A 20,231-nucleotide genomic window follows, 5' to 3' on the forward strand; every position below is an offset into this window, starting at 1 on the left:
CATTTGTATCATATGACAACCCATATGGATAACTACCTATAATGTATGTATCCTTAATATATATTTGAGCTTTACAGAGATAATGGGACAGACTGGACTCGTGTATGTCCTAGCTATTTTGTGCCAGTGGTTAAATTTCCACCCACAATCCATATGCATCTACCAATGGTGTAACACTGATTGCTGTGAATTTGTCTAGTCCATAAAAGCTTATACCACAATGCGCTCCAGTCTTTAAGGTACAACATAAGAGTTGTTTTTTAAATAAGAGGTTCAGTTTCAATTTTAATATTGTAAAATCTGAAATTGAAGGAATTGACAAGTACAAAAAAGGGCACAATTTAGAAAACATCTCTAAGGCACTTCCAAAGCAATATCAAATATTTTGTTCTCTGGAGATTATCAAGATGTTATTATTGTGCATCTACTCAGTAAAGACAAAGCAGTTGAAGCCAGACAAGAACATAGTCATGGCATATTGCCAGTACTGGGTAATATCACGTAACACATCATGTTTGCATTTGCAGAACAAACAGGTCTGTCAGTCTCATTTACATTAGTGTTCCTTGCCTCATTAGATTTCCAAGGGCAAAATGTAGCTTTCTGCCCTTTTATTTTGCCTTCTTGGCTTCCCGTTGACTGATCTTTGCCCTTCTTAAAACTTGTGAGCCTGAGCAATTTCAACTGTTACACTATCAAGATAGAAGATTTCTAATGAAGCTAAGGGTTGCTTGTAACTGGATTTTCAATGTATTGTTTCTATAGATTGAGAACACTTGTTTATAGCAAAAAGTATAGAAACCGAATATAGACCATCTTGTGTGACAATTGTATGCCTCTCTTTTACAGTATGTGTGAGGAAAGGGGAACCTGACTGGCAATAGATCCTCTTTATGTACTCCCCCTGCCAAATAGATTGTGGCACAATCATCACAATGCAGTTTTCTATGCATTTTGCTATACAGAAGTGGTTTTCACAGAGGAGAGACAGGTTAATATGGTCTGGTCTATATACAGACATCTCCTATTGTGTGCAGATAGGGAAAAATACTGAGAAAATGCCAGTGTCAAAGTTAATGTTACAGCAGAGAACAAACTGGTACATGAGAATTTCCCCCTGTATATCTTGCACCAGGAAGAATTCTGTAACTGAAGTATTAACTTTCTAATCCTTGAGCAACTAACTGAAACTAATGATAGGAGTAACAAGTGCATAACTTGATCCATACATGTTAATCAGGAAGCAAGTCTTTCAAGTTCATTTGGACACAAGAGGGAATCCTCCATAGGACTGCAGCCTTAGACAAATTTCTATAATCTAGGATAAAGGAATATAATTCTAAACACAATTACATGACATTAAGACCCATTTAAAATGGATAGGCTTTGCTTTTAACTGAGATATTTAGATTGGGATAGATTTTTTTTAAAAGCTCAGATTAGCACTTGGATGGGAAAGCTAGTTTCTAATTCAGAGAATATAACTATGGCATAATATAAGAGCATCTTCCCTTCAATCCTGTTTTGCAGAGTAGTTGCTGGAGATGTGGAGGCCTTTCCTTCCTTCTACATAATAACCAGTGACACTCACGGGTCATGATTCACTTGGATGCCTTTTAGTGATATCACCATAGTGCAATATTCTTAGAGTAAATAAAAAACAATCCTCCAGCCACAGCTATGTTGTGTGTGAGAATAAGAAATTACTAAATGACCAGCTCAATCTGTGTCTAAACTAACATTACAAGAAGAGGGAGCCAGATCTGGACATGTACAAAAAAGTAAATTAAAAACTGTTTAAAAAAAACATCTGTATCTCACATTAGCTTTACAGTGCTCCTTCAGTCTTGGAGCATAAAGCTATATCTTAAAGTCACAGCAAGCTACATATTTTGTCACAGAATGAAGATAATGAGAAAGCTGTTTCAATAATGGCTTTTATATCACTGCTCCTGACTGGTATAGCCGTATCAGCAGACTCTTAATTCATTTTCCAGGCCGTAAATTTTTGACTTTAGATTTTTCAGTTCTCCTTGAATCTTTTTAGTTCTCTTATTTCCTTGGCGAACTTCATGCAAAATTGCAAGGTCTTGGTCTGGTCCCGCTGTCATTACCACCTGAAAAGGGAAAAAACAAAGTAACACGAAAAGGATGGACAGATGATTACAAAAGCAAGATACAGTAGTCCCTCGGGTTACGAAATTAATTCGTTCCGCCGCTCCGTTCGTAACCCGAGTAATTTCGCAACCCGAAAAGGCTAGCGGCTAGCGCTGGAAAGCCGCTAGCCGCGCTTTGAATTTCGCGCCGAAAAAAAAATTCGTAACCCGAAAAAAACATCGTAACCTGGAACAGTTTTTTCCTATCTATTTTTTTCGTATCCCGGAAATTTTGTAACGCGATCAATTCGTATCCCGGGGTACCACTGTACAGTGCCCAGGTTATCCAAGTCCATGAAAGGCTGTACCTGGTGGACCAATCAATACACATATGTAATTTTATCATATGTTTTTATATGTTAATTTCACTAGCATCTGCATTTGGTGATTCTAATCGCTAATATATGACATCCTGCTTTCTTGGTTGATATTTACACTTCTCTGAATTCTGTGAAGTATTCCTCCAAAGAATAAATGTGTTCACTTCTCATACCAGTTTGCAAACTGTGAATTAGGTAGGCTTGAACTAAAATGTGAATTGAACTATCCAACTATCTGAAGTCGTCTTAATCCTTAAATCCCTAAAAAAACTTGGGATGTAAGAAACATAAGGACAGCCTTTCTACATATGTTCCTTTCTGCATGCTATACTCAACATAAGGCCTTCCTTCAGGTGCCACTGTCAAATCACATATAGCAGGCAGCCTCTAGGAGACAGGCATTTTTGTTAGTGGCACCCAGGTTGCTGAATGCCACTTTGTTTTTCAGGTATTCAGCCAACCTGTAGCTCTTTATCCCCACAATTTGGAATTCTGATAATGAAGCATTCCAAAAGAGTTCTAGAAAGAAATATTGTAAATTAATTCTTCCAAGTGGCTGTTGTTGATAATAATAATAATAATAATAATAATTTATTTCTATTCTGACTTTTCCCCACGGAATCAAAGCAGATTACAAGAACATTAGATACAAAAAATAATCATACAGTAAACATAAGCCAGAATGCAAAACATAAACCTAATGTCCAAAGCAAGGAAAAAATATATATGCTGTTCTTTTGGTTCTAACAATTACCTTGAAAAGTTGCTTCTCTAAATCCTTCAGCCTTTGCCGGAGCAGTTTAATGTCAGTCTTAAAGCCTTCAACCTCCATGACACGCCGTTTTTCCAAAGCCTCATAGCGTTGGTTCATTAGTTGTAGGCGCTTCCCCATCTTTTCTGAGCGTTCCTGCAAATGTCAAAGCAAACACATGGGTGAATAGCCCATGGGGGGCAGTGGTTCCAAAGACAGTGTCAACAGATACTCAAGGCATTTACCTTGAAGATCTCTCTTCCCACATCTCCTTGTTCCCGAATCTTAGCCAGTTCCTCTTCCAGCGCTACACACTGCTCTCGGTACATATCAGCTAAACGTTGTTCCTGTGTTAATTGATCTTGTAGTCCCTGGAGTTGAGATTTTAAAAAACTGGGATTATCTGATGCTATAATCAGTGTTTTGTGCAAAACAGGTTCCTTCCTAAACTGCAGTGCAATGACAAATGGACCACTGTGAATAATCAATTATTGGTATGACAAAAATAGGTACCACATGGACATTCTGATGTGTACTTTGTTGTTGCCGTGTGTCTTCAGGTCGTTTCCAATTTATGGCAACCTTAAGATGACCCTATCAAAGGATTTCCTTGGCAACAGTGTGTGATTTTTCTAAAGTCCCCTACTAGGTTTCCATAAATGAGCAGGAATTCAACCCCTGGTCTCCAGAGTCATAGTCCAATGCTCATCATGCTGGCTCTCAATACACTTCCTTTGAAATGTAAGAGGATGGTTTTTGATTTACATCCAGTAGAAGTATCACATTTTTACTTTTTTGCACTGCCACCCCAACTGCTTGGGTATGCCAGTTCTGTCCTTAAATGCACATCTGCTCTGGTGCGTTTATATGCAGCTTTAGGGTTACAGTTAGGATAGATCGCTCCTTTAGAAATGCTCTGGCATCAGGGTGTTTATATGCAGGGTTGAAGGTGTGCATTATTCAGTCTAGGTCAGATTATTTAAGGTTCTTTTTGGTCCAGCTTTTAGCCCCATAGCCTTGGTGCAGTTTCTTGCCATTTGACACACCCCAAAAAGCTGCTTTATTTGGCCCATGTGTTTCAGGCCTATGATTCTGGAGACCAGAGTTCAAATCCTGGCTTGGCCATGAAACCCGCTAGTGCACTTGAACAAGTCACACTCTCTCAGCCTCAGAGGATGGCAATTGCTATCCTCCTCTGAAGAAACCTGACAAGAAAAATCTGTGATAAGGTCACTTTACAGTCGCCATAAATTGGAAATGAAGGCACATAATAGGAACAACAAATGCACAATTGCTCTGTCACTGCTACCTTCCTCTGATCTAAAACCATCAGTAGGATCTAACTGACAAGAGCAGTGGACAATGACATCAAAGGGAAGAGGGAGGTGTTGGAAGAGCGAGGTAAACAGACTAGGTGGCAAACAGATCTTTCCAGTGTAAAGTTCATCCAGTTGTAACTATTTCTGAAAAAAAGCAGGTTGTAGAGATGGTGGATTTAATTTCTCAGATTAAAAAGTAAAAGTATAGGTTTTTGATCTACAGGTAGGCATTTCTACCATATGCTCAAGGCAGAATCTTCTCATAATCAATCAACTGAAATAGTAATTATGACTTAGCTAGTGTTTTTAAACTGAAAATGAACAAAGATCCAAGTGCAAAGATGAAAACTCAACCCTATAACTGGAAGTGATTTTATGCTGTGGGACAGTAGATTTACTCTTTCCAGGTCCTGCCTAATTTTTTTTTTCCTTTTTTTGAAGTGTAACTAACAGCCACTCCTGGATATATGTCTAGACATAATCTTAAATGGTTCTCCACTTAATACTCTTGGCTTGCAGATTATATTTACTTAAATTAAACAAATCAAATGGTTTTCTAACCTGAGCTTAACAAACACCTTTGATGAGGCTTTTATTATCTCTTCTCAAATCCACTGTTCTTAGATGTACCCCAGCTTCAAACTTTCCAGTCAGTTTAAGCCCACTGCTTTGACCCAGAAAGAACAGTGGCAAACTTACCTTCATCTTGCTCAAAGCAAATCTTTATGTGTTTGAAGCTATTCTCAACATTTTTTGGACTTTTTCCCACTAAATCAAAGAAACTCACCTTCTTCAGTCTGCCCCTAATCAAACCCCACCTACCCCGCAGTACCAAGCAGAGGAATAATTACACCACCACTAACAGTACTGATGAAAAGTATAATATAAAGAGGCACTGTCAAGTACCAGGATGCATACAACTTTCATAATATCAAGCGGTAAAGAGAAAATATTTCTTAATGATGGAGTAACGTTAAAAAGACAGACTGTCAAGAGAAAATAATACTATATTTTAATATGCTACAGAAGCACAGTTGTGGAAATCTGATGTTATATTACTGAGCTCTCAGAAATGTGGAGTCGCACAAAGCAACTGCTGTTACCTGAATCTGTGCATCATATAGCTTATGATATTCATGCTCTGCTTGAGATGTGTGTTTGGCACCTCTTTTCTGTTTCCTTCCTAGCTTCTTGTGGGAAGATGCTTGCTGCCATGGGCTGCTGTCCCACTCATCTGCGCTACTGTCCCAACTTTCGTTGATGTCGTCTTGGTCCTGACCACTATCCTGTCCAACTTGTCTCCACTGGCCTTGTCTCCACTGGCCTCGTCTCCACTGGCCTCTATCTTTGCTTCTGTCCAGCTTCCTCAAGAGAGTATCCTTCTCTGCCATCCAAGATTTCTCATTTGCTCGCGCATCAAACTTCATCTGGAGAAAATCTCTTGTGCTCTCATACAACAAATTTTGAGCTTTGTGATATCTAGAGAGATTAATGACAATTAATAATTTATTTGTTTCCCAGCTCCTAAACTCCCTCACAAACTGAAGTGATGAATTGGAAGCAATTGCTGTCACGGTTCCACAAGTTTCAAGTAAAAAAACCAACAACCCATGAATCCTTTTTTAATACAATTTTATCTAATTTTATATTTTAGATATAAAAACTAAAAACACTAGGACTTTTGGACTGGGAAGTTATCTCCTTGCTTTAGGCCTACATGGAACTATCATGAGACAGCTGGAAATGTGATTCTGTCTATTCAAGTCAGACCACTAATCCATCTATGCTCAGAAATATTTATTCTGACAGGCAGCAGCACTGAATGCTTAGTAGGCAGATGTTTCTGATACCTGAAACCATGGAGACTGAACCTGGGACCTTGTATTCATGAAACTCACATGTTCTATCACTGAACTATGGATCTTACCCACAAATAAAATCAATATGCAGGAGGAATCCTAAGCTGGAGCTCAAACTTTTGACCAGGGGCAGAGAAAGGGTGGCTATGGAAGTCAACTTTCAAGTCATTTCCCTGATGGAAAAATGGTCCGAAAATGACCCAGAGAAAGCTAAAGGGGGGTGTTTTAACTCAGTGGTTCTCAGACTATTTATGCCTATGACCCCCTTTCCATACATATGTGGATGTTGCACATATGCCCCCGATATAGTATATCAATACAATATTTTGATTTTGTAGTATACACATTTTTGTTTGCCTCACAGATAAAAACCAAATGATAGCTCTCTCTCTCACACACACAGGCTTCTTGTATTGCACATGCCCTCTGCCTTAACATCGAGCCCTTGTGCTCTCTACCTCCTCTTCAGTTCTCTCCCTCCACCCAAGTAACTATCTCATGATCACTAAGGGACATGTTTCTGCTTTGCCAAGGACAAAGCATAGAGAAGCTGAAAAGGACATACATAAAAAGTTAAGCCAATTTTTACTATGCCTGAGGCTGGAGGAAGGCATAACAGGGGAACATGCAGAGGTGGCTGTAGGGCCTTTTCAGCAGTCGTGTTTTCTTCTTTCAATCTCCCAAAAGCCATGTGGACTTGCCCTCTGCATCTCTCAAGCTGGAGAAGGTTTACTGGGTTGCTTTTTTACTTGATGCATTCCTGCCACTCAGCAGCATTGGCTCCTTGAAATCCATCCAGAGCAATTACCCTGAATGGGTTGCAAGGGTGAGGGTGAGGTGGCAAGGGAACAGATCATCTCAGAAAAGAAACTGAGCAAACTCCTCTCAGCTTGATAAGCACAGAGATGGCTGTAGGGCCTTTTCACAGCCTCATCTTCTTTCTTCCTTCCTTCTCCCCAGAGCTGGGCAGGCTGGCCTCTGTGCTCCTTATGGTTGCTAAGGGGCATGCACCTATGCGCCAATGACAGAACCTCCACAGAAACTGAGTGGGAAATGCACATAAAAAAGAAAGCTGACTTTTGCTATCTCTGAGATTGGAGAAAAGCATAATAAGGGAAGACACTTAGTGTCGCTTTTGAAGGGACATGTCAATCCTCAACGGTGCAATGCATACAAATACACAAACACACACACATGATTGACCTTTTTCACATTTGCTGTTCTTGCAGGCTGACATTTCTTGCACCCTGCCCCTTGTACAACTATTATACCCCGCCACAGGTCCCGCTCCAGTTTGAGAACCATTACAGTAACTGCTTCCCTGCCCCATAGGCCAAGTTGGAGGTAATGTGAATGTTAGGGAGACACGTCTGTTGGACATGTCCAGTTTCCCTGGGGCAGCCAAGGTGGCCCCCTATGCCCCTGGTGGCCTGTACCTGCCCTACACCAAAAGCAAAAGTCTGACTAACAATCAAGTGTTCTATCAGCAGAACTACCAAGACAATCAATGTTATATGTTTGCTCTAAGATTCTGTCTACAGAACAGGACAGTGCAAGTATGTCCCTGGTGTCCTCAGTATGTCATTTGTTTGCCCCCTTGCCACCTTATTCCTGCTTTTAGAGACACAAGATGCTGCAGAACATCTCACCTTCTGAATTCAGCACCAAGGAGAGCAACAAACACAACTGCCACATAGCTGACCAGCACGACTCTCCATTAGAACAATATTTATTTCCTAATATGTATCTAGACTCTTACCAAAGCAAGAGATTTTTCCTCCCACCTACTTTTCAGTAAGATCTTTGATCTTGTCCTGATCCCTCTGATGCTGGACCTGAGCTTCCTCTATACGGATTCGCCTGTCCTCTAGCAGTGCTTCAGTCTGCTCCTTGGACAGCTTGGTCTGTTCCTCTAGCTGAGCTTGAAGCGCTTCCACCTTGACCATGATGAAAAAGAAGAGAACCCGCAGCCCTGTCAAGGTATCCAGTGATTTCCACTGCAGAACTGCTAATGCTCCTTTGCTTACTTTTAAATGTATCACTAGCTTTCCTTTCAAGGACAACTGAAAAGGTAACCTCATATAGCATTTTCCACCTTGAGAAGAGTTGGTGCAGCACCCTTTCAGATGTAATGATGTTTGCATAAATCCAACATGGAAGATGTCAGGAGCTTCATTCCGATTGATGACAGACTATTGGATGTATTGCAGAACCCTTGTAAAGATGGGGGAAAGCAGGGAAGCTGTTGTCTCCCTTCCAAATTCATAAAAAAATACAGTTGTCCCTTGCTATCTGCAGGGGGGGGGGAGGAGATCTGTTCCCTACTCCCCTGAAGACAGCAAAAAACATGGGACCTGAAGTCCCATTCTTTTCAATGGACACACAAGCCCGCTTGCACCGCAGCACACACAGTACCCATTGAAAAAGCTGGGACTTGCCATCTGTGGCAGCTCAAATTGCAGATGGCAAATTTGTGGTTGGCACAGACACACTGTACTTTTAGACTGATCTTCAGCCATCTTATTCATCTGAAAGAACTACTCCATGAAACTTAAAAGATTTGCAAAATTTTAGCAATTAGGAAGTTGTCTCATATAAAGCTTCACACTCGCAAACATTATCAGTTTTGCTCATTTGGCATTAAAAGAGAATACTGAAAATAAGACAAAAAGCTTTAAGATATTTCATAATCAGTACAGCCAAAGATAACATTGCAAACAGAACAACCAGGCAAATGCTTTATCTACACAGCCATCTTTAAATCTGTTGGCAAGTTCCTAAACTAATTCAAGTCCAAAATTAGTGCAATCCTCATATAACAAGCTGGCTATCTGAAACTTTAGTAGCTTTCCAAATGTACCAGGCCTATCTCCTTGTGAATGGGTGAGTAATGGGTGCCCTAAACAGCTTACTGGTGTGTGTGTGTTTTGAGGGAAAGCATTGTAACAATGAGACACCCTAAGTGAAAATTAAAAAAAAATCGGCCTGAGAGGAAGGAGACTCCGCCGTCCATAACTGCCATCTGCCGGCCTGAGTTCACCAGGCAGGTCCAGCTCCATCAGGACTAGCCTGGAAGAAGGAAGAGCCCCCCTCCAATCCATCTGCCTTGGTCCAGGCCTCAGAGGGAGAGAAGATCCACTGGACCTCATCCCCTTTCCCTCCACCATTCCTTTCTCCTTTTGTTTCGTGTCTTTTAGATTGTAAGCCTGAGGGCAGGGAACTGTCTGATTAAAAATAATAATTGTAAGCCGCCCTGAGAGCCATTAGGGCTGAAGGGCAGGGTATAAATAAATAAATAAATAAATAAAATTAGTGTTGTTTGAATTCCAAGACAAAACAGACAGCTCTTCCATACACTTTGATTCTCTTTCCACTTCTGGCTTTGAGGCAAACCTCTCATCACTTAAACCAGAAATCCAAGTACAGTATAATCAAGACTGAGGAGATCATCACAGGCGAAGAGCAAAGTGCTGGGTCACAAATGCACATCATACAGGATCCTGCATTTAAATCAATGGAGGGTAATGTGTTAGTTTAATGTGTTAGTATTTATTGGCTTGAATTCAAAACAAAGAAGTTAACAAAAAGAAAGGAGTTTTCGCCATCCGCACTTCTGTTCACCTATTGCTCATGTGCTCCCACCAAGGCTATTATTCAGCAGTTCGGTCAACTCTCAGAAGAGGCTTTGGAGGTTATAGATAAACTGAATTACAGTTCTTCAAATTTCAATGGAAACAATATACACAAAAGAATAAGTAAATCATCTGCACCATCAGCACACCTGATTTTTTGACCTGAAACCTAAAAAAGCCTAATTGCACACACTCACAGACAGTAAATGATTACCTGCAATAAGAGAGTTTGTTCATCTCTCTCATATCTATCCACACTTTCTGGTTTCTCTCCCTTTGCTGCTGGTTTTGAGGTAGAGTTTTTAATTCCTAAAGTAGAAATAAAAATTTAACTGATAAAAGTGTTCAGTCACTCTTTTTGTTTAACTAACCTAAATCAGGTTTCCCCATGAGAAAACTTTCTAGGCCACAGTGGCTAACAGAACTTGAAAAAGCTACTTCTGTTCCATACCCAGGAATAATCACAATGCAGAATTATCAGAAGAAAGAGGCATGCATGGTAAAATTCATGTATTTCCCACACATCCCAACTATCTCCTAAAGTATCAGACATCCTCTTCTCTGGAAACAATTTTTATTTTCCCATTACCTGTTTTTAAAATAGGTTTATTTCGATCATGCAAATCTCTGTCCATGATTGGCTTTTGAGGTATAGTGACCTATAATAATCAAAACAGTTTGGTCATTTTCTGCTCTATCCATACTTTCAAGATAGACATTAGAAACAATACAATGGCAAAGATGATAAAACAAAATCAATTACAAATAATATAAAAGCACAGCAGCATGCCTGAAATAGGACAGTATCTTGCCATCCAGCTTCAGCTTTGTTAAGCTAGAAGCCTACATTGCACACTGCTACTTTTAAACGGGAACCCATGGGGAGTGCAGAAGTTTCATCCACTTTAGTCTCCCAACAATAACATGTAGCTGCTATATCAGGCCGGTTTTATTATTATTGTATTTATTTATTTATAGTTTAACCCTGGAATAGTCTTGCCACAGAAACCTAGCTGTTATAAAATGTCCTTTTCAAGCCATTTTAACATAGGCAGGTAGGTATCCCCTTCCATTGCTGAAGTGAACACAAAGTGGACAAAGATAGCTCAGTATTATTTTGCTGGTGTGCAGTTGCATGAGACTCTAGGACTAACATATTTATACCTCTGGAATGGCATCACTATGGAAGCATTAACTGTGTGGAGTGGAATGCATTGATTTCATGGTACTAATGAGTGAACTGATTACCACTAATAACAGCTTTTATACTTTGACTTAGATCTTCAGTTGACTTTCTCTACATGGAAGAGGCTCCAATGCAATGGAACAAGACAATTTTGTTTTAAAAGCCCCTCTTCTCATTCCTGCATCACTTCCCACATTGCTCTGAAAGTCACTAAACCTTCAAGTGATTTTCAGGGAGTACAAGTACCTGCTGGGAGAGCAGGAAATCAGGAAAAATCCACAAGTGGAGGGCACAGAATACTGTTTACAGTAAGGGTGGGCAACTACCAGGAGGTAGGAGGCCACACTGGCCCCCAGTAGGAGTCCTAATTCCTGGCTCTTGTCACAGCACCCACTCTTAGTATCCTCTTCCCCCCTTGGAATTCAAAAATGTTCAAAAACATTTGGTTCAAAACTCCCAACCACGGTGGGTGGAAGCGGGTCCCGTGGGGCTGTTTTAAGCCCAGAAGAAGGCTTCATCTAACAGAACAGTAAACCAAACTAAACCTGTCTCCCTTCCTTGTAAAATTAGTTTCCAAAGTATCACACTTGCCAGCAATTGGCATAACTAAAAAGCCCTTTTCTCTGGCTGCATCAATATTGGTAGTCTGTAATTCCATCACATATAAAAGCACACACATATATTTGCCCTTACACCCCTTCTAAGAGGTATGGCTATTTTTAGGTCCCATTGGTCCATTTGAAGCCCAGCAAGGACTCTTTTAACAACAGAAAGTGAGAAGAACTCACTTTCTCTTCACTTCCTGTTCCAAAAAGAGCCAACTCTGGGCCTAAATTGTCTCTGTGGGGGCAAAGTTAAAATTTGCCCCTTTCAAACACTTTGGGAGACCCTGATTTAAACTCAGACAGTAGACAACCTGATGCCCTTGGACTAGAACATCCATCATCCCTAACTACTGGCCATGCTGGCTGGGGCAAAACATCGGGGAGGACTCAACATTGCCTCCCTCTTCCTTTATACCTTTCCTGATTTGTTTTTTGTTTTTCCTGGGTGATCTAGGCATGCATGTATTAGGGACTTTTCATTCTAAAATGTACTTCAGCTATTTCAATATATATGGATGCTAGTTTTAAAACATGTTTCTTTGTCACACATTTAGGTTTGTTATATGTTATAATATGTTGTGCATTTAATACATTCTGTGAAACACCCCCTGCTATATGTCTGATGTGCTTTACAGAGAGGCAATAAAGAAATAAAAATAAATGATTAAATTGTTTGCTGGTTCACTGAGCCCCTTTTACCTTATGTGGTGGCTCTTTGTGAAAATAAGTTATTTCACCATTGTCCGTTCCCACTAAAGCCAAAAGGTGCTGGATTTTCTTTCTGTCCTCCAACTCCCTGGAATCCATTGAAAGAAAGATGACTTGTACAATTTGGAAGAGAAAGCAGTTGTGCATCTTTGATGATTATGGGAAGCCCGATTAACAATTGAGAACAAGGAAGCAAACCCCTGTTTACATACACTGGAAGTCCTTGGTTCCTTTAGAATCTTCAAGAGCACTCTATCAAGCTCATGAAAACATACAGCTCATAAAAATTTTCCAAAGCACAAATATTTCCCATATAATCTTCCATCTAAAGACTTTCTCTCTCCCTGCCCCCATGTATTCTGCATGGAGTTGAGGCAGAATGTAACAGTTGAATCCTATTAAAATGGGGGTTTGGAACAGAGAATAATTAACCTCTGCAGGGCACTATTAGCAAAGCAAACAAGCAAACAAACAACAATAAATGGTGAATAAAACTGTTACCATTCAAAATTTAACTTTCTACCATCATTCAAATAATGTTAGATCAGGCTCTGAAAAGCTAAATGGACTGTTCAAAATGAGGGCAATTACTGATATTGTTACAAAATAGATGTATTGTCAGTGCATGCAGTAATAAATCCTTTGAATAATTTGCCCATTTTAGTGTCAAACCACAATATGGCAGATATGTTGTGGGTATCGTCCCTTGAACATAAATGTCAACACTTAACTGACCGGATCGTGCAGAAGTTACATTTAGAGGCAACTCCCAGAATTAGACAGTAAAAGGTAAAGTTGTGTATGCAAATGCATATGGCAAGATTAACAGGTTGCATTGTAAAAACATAGTTTGGATCAAATTGCTTATGGCATGTAATAGTTGTTAAACTATATGAAAAAAGTGCAGACCTCCAATATGTTTAGTTTAGGTTAAAAAAAGAAGACATTCTTCATGTAAAACAGCAACTGCATTTAATCTTAAATGTATACAAAAATACTCCTCTCCTCTCCTTACTGGTTCTAGCTATTTTTGGCACTTATATTCTGCCTTACGTTTCCATCTTCCTGACAGATAGGATATATTCATGTTTAACTGTGCTACTTATTAATGCTCAAAAAAGGGTGGCATAAATTAGAAGTGCTGATGTTAATTTATGTGCATTTGCTAACATAAGTCAAGCTACCACTACAAGGAATGAGTAAAAGTCACAAAGATATGTCACCAGTGTAGCTTTTGAGCAGTCATACTCATACATATGTTGAATGTAGCAAGGAGATAACAGCATTTCCAAGTTATATCTTATGAAATAAATGGTCCTCCCATTGTTACTTATTCTTCTTTGACTACTTTTGTATTTTATTTTATTCTGCAAGTGCAGAAGTGGGTCTTTTTATCAATAATCTCCTCAAGTGCCACTACCATTGGACCTCTGTTCTACCACAAAGTAGTTCAACAAAAAGGAGACTCCAACAACAGTGGTGAAGAAAATTTAGCACATCTCACTGGATCCATTTTAGGACTGATGATATGCATTGTGTTCTTCTCTAAGATCTTTGCGTGTGCACCCAAAATATAGAGATCATCAAAATAAAGTAATACAGCACAAGCATACTGTTTCCCTTTATAGTCTTTTCACACAATGTCATCCTTGCTGATGCACACAAACCACATGAGCATGTTCCAAATCCATAGACCTGTCACATCCAGATGCTCTCTGTACTGTTAGAACTTTGTATCTAGTAGTATCTAGCACACTTCCAGTGAGGGCCAGAACATTTTTGTGCTTGATTTCTCCAGTTTTTACTGATCACCACCAAAACAAACCTGATTTTCAATCGATCATTCTCAGCATAAAGACGCAGCACATGCTCTCTCTCCTGGAAGAGGTAAACCTGCATGTCACTCAAAGCCTTCTGCAATTCTGCAATTTCTTCTTCGCGTTGACGCATTTCCCATTGTAATTTGTGCTGTGTGGAGAAAATAGAAGCACATTAATGAGCACCTGGTAGTTAAAGCAAGCATAGGACAGATATGTGTTTCCTCATTGATAAACCTGGCAACTTTCAAGAAGTGGGTGAGTCTTTTGTAACTTCTATGAAAATCAAATGTAATATAGGCAGGACCAAGCTAATCTAGTTTTGGCAGTTTGCAACAGAAGAGGTTTTGCGAAGGTTCTCCACCCACTTTTTCATTGGGTATTGCATATGCTAAAATTCTTTCCTAGACAGCAGAACTGTAGAGAAAATTAATGCAGAACATAAGCAAGCTGTCCCTATTACTCTCACTTCATTTCAATTACTAACTCCCTCCAAACCTCAGTCCTAGCCTTCATTCCTTACTTTTTGTCAGCATCCTGGATCAAACTCTCCTGGTTGCAACACCCTTCTGCCTCTTATTTTATGGTTCAGTGGTACAGCACATGTATTGTAAGAAGTATTTCTCACACCTTAAATATCAGACGCTGGCTATCTGCTTCACTGCTGTGTTCTCCTCTCTCCTGCCTACTGGAATGTCACTTTCCAAGCAGGCTACATAAGCAAAGAGATCAGTGTGAAAACTACAGCCCTGCACATCTTCCCTCTTACTGTGCATGCAAGGACCTGTTCAGCTACCCCCTTGCTACTGTGGATATCTCCTCCTGCTGGGAAAGGATGTGCCTTGAAGACAACAAGTGCAATCTTGCAGGAAATTATCTGTGTTGCACTTTGCTCCCAAACAGAAAAGGACAGGATGTGAGAGCAACAAAATAGCCAGGTGGTGCCAAGAGGCTGCTGGTTTAGCATTCATTTGTATGCTGCAGATACACATATGCTCACAGGGTTTGGGCCTCTTTGAGACAGGCAACTTGCTGACTGGACAAGTATGGCAGCCAACTTGTTGGGTGGATAAGCACAAACAAGATCCTCATCCTGACTTCTTAGATCCTTGTCTAGTTTCTAACAATGATACCAGTTTTCACAGAAATGTGGTACAAGTATGATTTGGTGCAAATTATAATTCCTTCTCTTAGGACAGTGAATGAGGCTAAGGACTAACTGATGCAGAAGGAATGACACTCAATCCTGGGAACATATTTATTAAATAAAAAAAGGAAAGAAGAACACCACATAGACTTCCTTCATTTCTCCAGAATGTTAAGCAAACAAGGTTTTAAAGGTTGGAGGTTCCTCCTCAGCTATAAGTGGTTTCATGACCACAGCCACCTTGCATATGGTTCACATCTACTTCTTTGGGGCTTTAAAAACAGAATATGGTTTCCACTTGAATTTCCCCCCAAAATTTGAGATGGTAAAAACTCCATTTGCAAGAAAAGAAACACAAAATCAATCAGCACTGGGGTGAGGACTGTGCAGCCCTCTAAATGTTGTGGAACTGTAGGTCCCAATATTCCACACTCCTGATTATTCTAGTTGAGGCTACTGGGAGTTGTAATCCAACAACTGGAGGACTGCACAGTTGCTATACTTGCACTAACTGCTCCTTCAAAATATTACAGAAGTCCTTGTCAACTCACCTATTTCTGTCTGGACAATAATTTCCCTTTTCCTACCTGTTCATCATATGTTGCTTTATATTTCTCTAGCCTTTTGACTAGTTCCTCATGCTCTTCATCAAATTCTGCAATCTTTTTTCGGTAGTACTCCAGCAGTTCCCGTGAAGGGCGGAGGTAGGCCAGGCGCTCATTGATTGAAGGAAGAGGAGTAGAATCCTTCTGTTGGGGAGGTGGGGAACGAGCACAGCTGGTGGGTGACCTGGAGAATGTGGTTGAACAGTTACTAAAACCATAACAACTGCCAAACCTCAATACTTGAATAATACCAAGCAACAGCATATAAATACATGACTTGCTCACATTTACAGGACAACAAATGAGGATCTGAAGTGAAATTTTATTTAACCATTTAACGTTCCCTTCCCATTTTCACCTCCCCAATTTTGTAAAATGTGTGGCAACCTCTTTTAACCAAAACCAGAACCTCTATAAGGAAGGTGTGAGAGAATCCTAAGACTGGTGAGGTCTTTTTCTCCATTTAGACAAAAACAGTGGCTTGATATTCCCTGACAGGGGACACTCATCGGACTCATTTTGCAGATTTTTGAGGAAGTCTGCTTAAAGGAAAAATATGGGTGCATGAAGAGGCAATTAAACATTCCAATGTTTAGAAGTCTCACTACTGGCATAAATATTATTCCATGTAAAGACATATAATTGCTCAACAGCTCTCGCTGAAATAATCAAATATTAAGGTACAAATTTGGAAACATAACCTAAAGCATTTAACCATTATTTTAAACTTGCCCTTCTCCAGCTATGAGCTGTTCAAACTCACTCATGTGTCACACATGTGTCATATTATTATTATTATTATTATTATTATTATTATTATTAACCTTTATTTATAAAGCACTGTAAGTTTATACAGCGCTGTACATACTGTACAATTATAATTACTTGTTTTTCTTTTTATCATTTATGGTGCTTGTTGCAAATCATATATCCAGAATGTAAACTATGGGTGGGAAGATATGACCATCTAGATGGACTTGGACTGCAACTCCTAGCATTCCTCACTACTGGCTATCCTTGCTAGGGCTGATAGGAGTTGCAGTCCAACAATAACTTTATGGATATACCTACCTCAGTGTAAATGAAGAGGAAATCAACCACGAGCCCAAACAGACAGGCCAAAATAAAGCTGTTTTGGGTCACTTTGGAGGTATGCTGTTTAAATGAAGCATGCATCCTAAGAGGCTGGAAGCCGTGTCAAAGCTGTGTTCCCATCATTAGGAATGGAGTGTGGCTTTGGTGTGGCTTCCATCATGTTAGGATGCATGCATCATTTAAACAGCATACCTCCAAAGTGACCCGAAGAAGCTTTATTTTGGCCTGTCTGTTCGGGCCCAAAGAAACATAAAAGTGGCAGCTAGTTCTGTGACTTACCTTTTTGATGCAGAGGGTGTTCCTGGAGAAGTAGTCATGGTAATCACTCCTGATTCCTGCAATAATCTCAAATGCAGTCTTTAGTAAGTAAAAATGGAACACACATAGCAAATAACACACCACCAAGACACTTATACCTTGCCTTTCCTCCAGTTTCAAGTGCCATATGTGGCTTTCATCTTCTGTCCCAGCTCACTGCTAGGGAATCCTGGGAACTGTAGTTTATTGTGACACCAGAGCTCTGACAGAGAAGGCTAAATGTCTCACAAAACTACAGTTCTCAGAATTCCCTAGCACTGAGCCATGGCAGTTAAAGCAGTCTCAAACTGGATTATTATTGGGATGTGCTGCTGGAGAAGAGTGCTGAGGATACTGTTAAAAGCCAAAATGACAAACAATTGGGGTCCTAGATCAAGGCTGAACTCTCCCTGGAAGCCAAGATGATCAAACTGAGGCTGCTGTAGTTTGCCACATCTTGAGAAGGCATGACTCATTGGAAAAGCCAATAATGCTAGGAAAGGTAGAAGGCAGCAGAAAGATAGGAAAAGACACATGCCATGTAGAATAACAGAATCGTAGATTTGGAAGACCACAAGAGCCATCCAGCCTCTGTTTAAAGACCTCCAAGGAGGGAGACTCCACCACTCTCCAAGGGAGTGTGTTCCACCCTTACTGTCAGGAAGTTCCTCCTAATGATGAGGTGGAATCTCTTTTCCTGCAGTTTGCATCCATTGTTCCGTGTTTTAGTCTCTGAAGCAGCACTAAAACAAGCTTGCTCCCTCCTCAATATGACATCCCTTCAAGTATTTAAACAGGGCTTTCATATCACCTCTTAACCTTCTCTTCTCCAGGCTAAACATCCCCAGCTCTCTAAGTTGTTCCTCATAGGGCTTGGTTTCCAGACCCTTCACCATTTTAGTCGCCCTCCTTTGGACACGCTCTAGTTTCTCAATGTCCTTTTTAAATTGTGGTGCCCAGAACTGGACACAATATTCCAGATGGGGCCTGACCAGAGCAGAATAGAGTGGCACTATTACTTCCCTTGATCTAGACACTATACTTCTATTGATGCAGCCTAAAACCATATTGGCCTTTTTAGCTGCCGCATCACACTGTTGACTCATGTTCAACTTGTGGTCTACTTGGACTCCTAGATCCTTTCACACATAGTCTCCTTCAGTCAGGTGTCACCCAGCCTATATCTGTTCATTTCATTTTCCCATTTTAAGTGCAGTATCTTACATTTCTCCGTGTTGAAATTCATTTTGTTATCTTTGGCCCAGCTTGCTAGTCTATTCAGGTCATTTTGAATTTTGATCCTGTCTTCTGGGGTATTAGTTACTCCTCCTAATTTGGTGTCATCTGCAAATTAAATAAGTATGCCCCAATTCTGTCATCCAAGTCATTGATAAAGATGTTGAATAGCACTGGGCCCAGGACAGAGCCCTGTGGGACCCCACTGGTCACTTCCCTCCAGGATGAAAAAGAGCCGTTGTTGAGCACCCTTTGCGTTCGGCCGATCAACCAGTTACAAATCCATGTAACAGTTGCCTTGTGTAGCCCACATTTCACTAGCTTGTTTGCAAGAATGTCACGGGGAACCCTGTCAAAGGCCTTCTCTAGTACCCTCTCTAGCTAGTACTGACAACTGGATTTAGCCCATAGGCCCACAACACACTGGGAAAATAAACCATCTTAAGGCCTCTTTAACTGCCATGGCTCAATGCTAGGGAATCCTGGGAACTGTAGTTTTTTGTGAAACATTGAGCCTTTTCTGCCACAGAGGTCTGGGGCCACAAGAAACTACAATTCCCAGGATCCAATAGCGCCGAGCCAGGGCAGTTAAAAGCGGTCTCGAGGTGGATTATTTCTGCAGTGTGTGTCGGACCAGAGCTGCCCTTCCCCATTCCTAATCTCCTTCTGGTTTCTTGACTGCATTTCCTCATTGTCTGGGCTGAACTTGTGCAGCTCCTCCGCGGTCTCTGTTTTATTACGGCTTTTCTATTATTATATCCTCCTCGCCATGCAACCCTGGGACCCAGCCGTCCATCCACTCACCGCTTCCCCTTCGCGCCAAGCAGCAGCGCCGCTTCTCAACGGAAACAGCAAGCAAAGGCAACCAAGGCCCAGGGCTTTAAGAGCCCGCCAATCGCAAGCTACGTAACAAACGGCGCGTCGTTTATTGTCCAATCACAACCGGCGACCCACCCATCCACCTCCTCCTCTTTTAAAAAGAAATCCGTTCGCAAGGCACGCTGGGAAATGAAGTCCTAACGTTGAAACCAAGGTCTCGGTTGCCCTAGCAACGGGAGGAGGATGTTTTCACTGACTTGAGCCACAACTAGGCCTTAATTTTTTTTTAGGACGTCTCCTTCATCTTCATTTCAGCCTTCTGTAAGGGAAGAAGTCCAAAATGTCCTCCATTTTGAGCAGGACTAAGAAGCCATGAATTTACATTTATATGAATGTTCAGTGTTTTTGTTTGTTTGCTTGCTTTCCTTTGACCATGGCCTCCATTATTTTTTCTTGAAAGCCCTACTACTACCTTTTCTGATGCCTTGACATCCTTTGCATCTGGTCACAAAATGCAAAACAAAGACCAGAGTAACACAACTGAGAATCTAAGGCTGCATCCATACTGGAGAAATAACCCAGTTTGGCACCACTTTAACTCTTTCTGGCTCAAGGCTATGGAATTCTGGGAGTTGGAGTTTGTTGTGGGGCCCACAACAAACTCCAACTCCCAGAATTC

General features: G+C 40.6%; 1 protein-coding gene across 1 annotated transcript; it reads right to left on the bottom strand.

Moving 5' to 3' along the window:
- Nucleotides 1-253: 253 nt before the first annotated feature.
- Nucleotides 254-20,133, bottom strand: CCDC77 (coiled-coil domain containing 77). The gene is made up of 12 exons (XM_042469822.1): nucleotides 19,538-20,133; nucleotides 17,480-17,535; nucleotides 16,088-16,289; nucleotides 14,362-14,504; nucleotides 12,528-12,624; nucleotides 10,627-10,696; nucleotides 10,252-10,346; nucleotides 8,194-8,342; nucleotides 5,650-6,025; nucleotides 3,473-3,598; nucleotides 3,231-3,383; nucleotides 254-2,117 (listed from the first exon to the last, which is right to left on the bottom strand). Exons 2-12 carry the CDS (start codon nucleotides 17,515-17,517, stop codon nucleotides 1,971-1,973), a joined length of 1,596 nt encoding a protein of 531 aa, XP_042325756.1. The 5' UTR covers nucleotides 17,518-17,535; nucleotides 19,538-20,133; the 3' UTR covers nucleotides 254-1,970.
- Nucleotides 20,134-20,231: the final 98 nt, after the last annotated feature.

This window comes from Sceloporus undulatus, chromosome 5, assembly GCF_019175285.1.
Source record: "Sceloporus undulatus isolate JIND9_A2432 ecotype Alabama chromosome 5, SceUnd_v1.1, whole genome shotgun sequence".
In the NCBI taxonomy this organism is placed as follows: domain Eukaryota; kingdom Metazoa; phylum Chordata; class Lepidosauria; order Squamata; family Phrynosomatidae; genus Sceloporus; species Sceloporus undulatus.

Excerpts from the sequence above, each read along its gene's own strand:
- CCDC77 (XM_042469822.1), bottom strand. The coding sequence starts at position 17,517 with ATGACTACTTCTCCAGGAACACCCTCTGCATCAAAAAG. Across the intron at positions 12,625-14,361 it reads AATGATCGATTGAAAATCAG|GGAGTTGGAGGACAGAAAGA; the intron begins GTTTGTTTTGGT and ends AATGGATTCCAG. Across the intron at positions 3,384-3,472 it reads TGGGAAGAGAGATCTTCAAG|GAACGCTCAGAAAAGATGGG; the intron begins GTAAATGCCTTG and ends TGACATTTGCAG.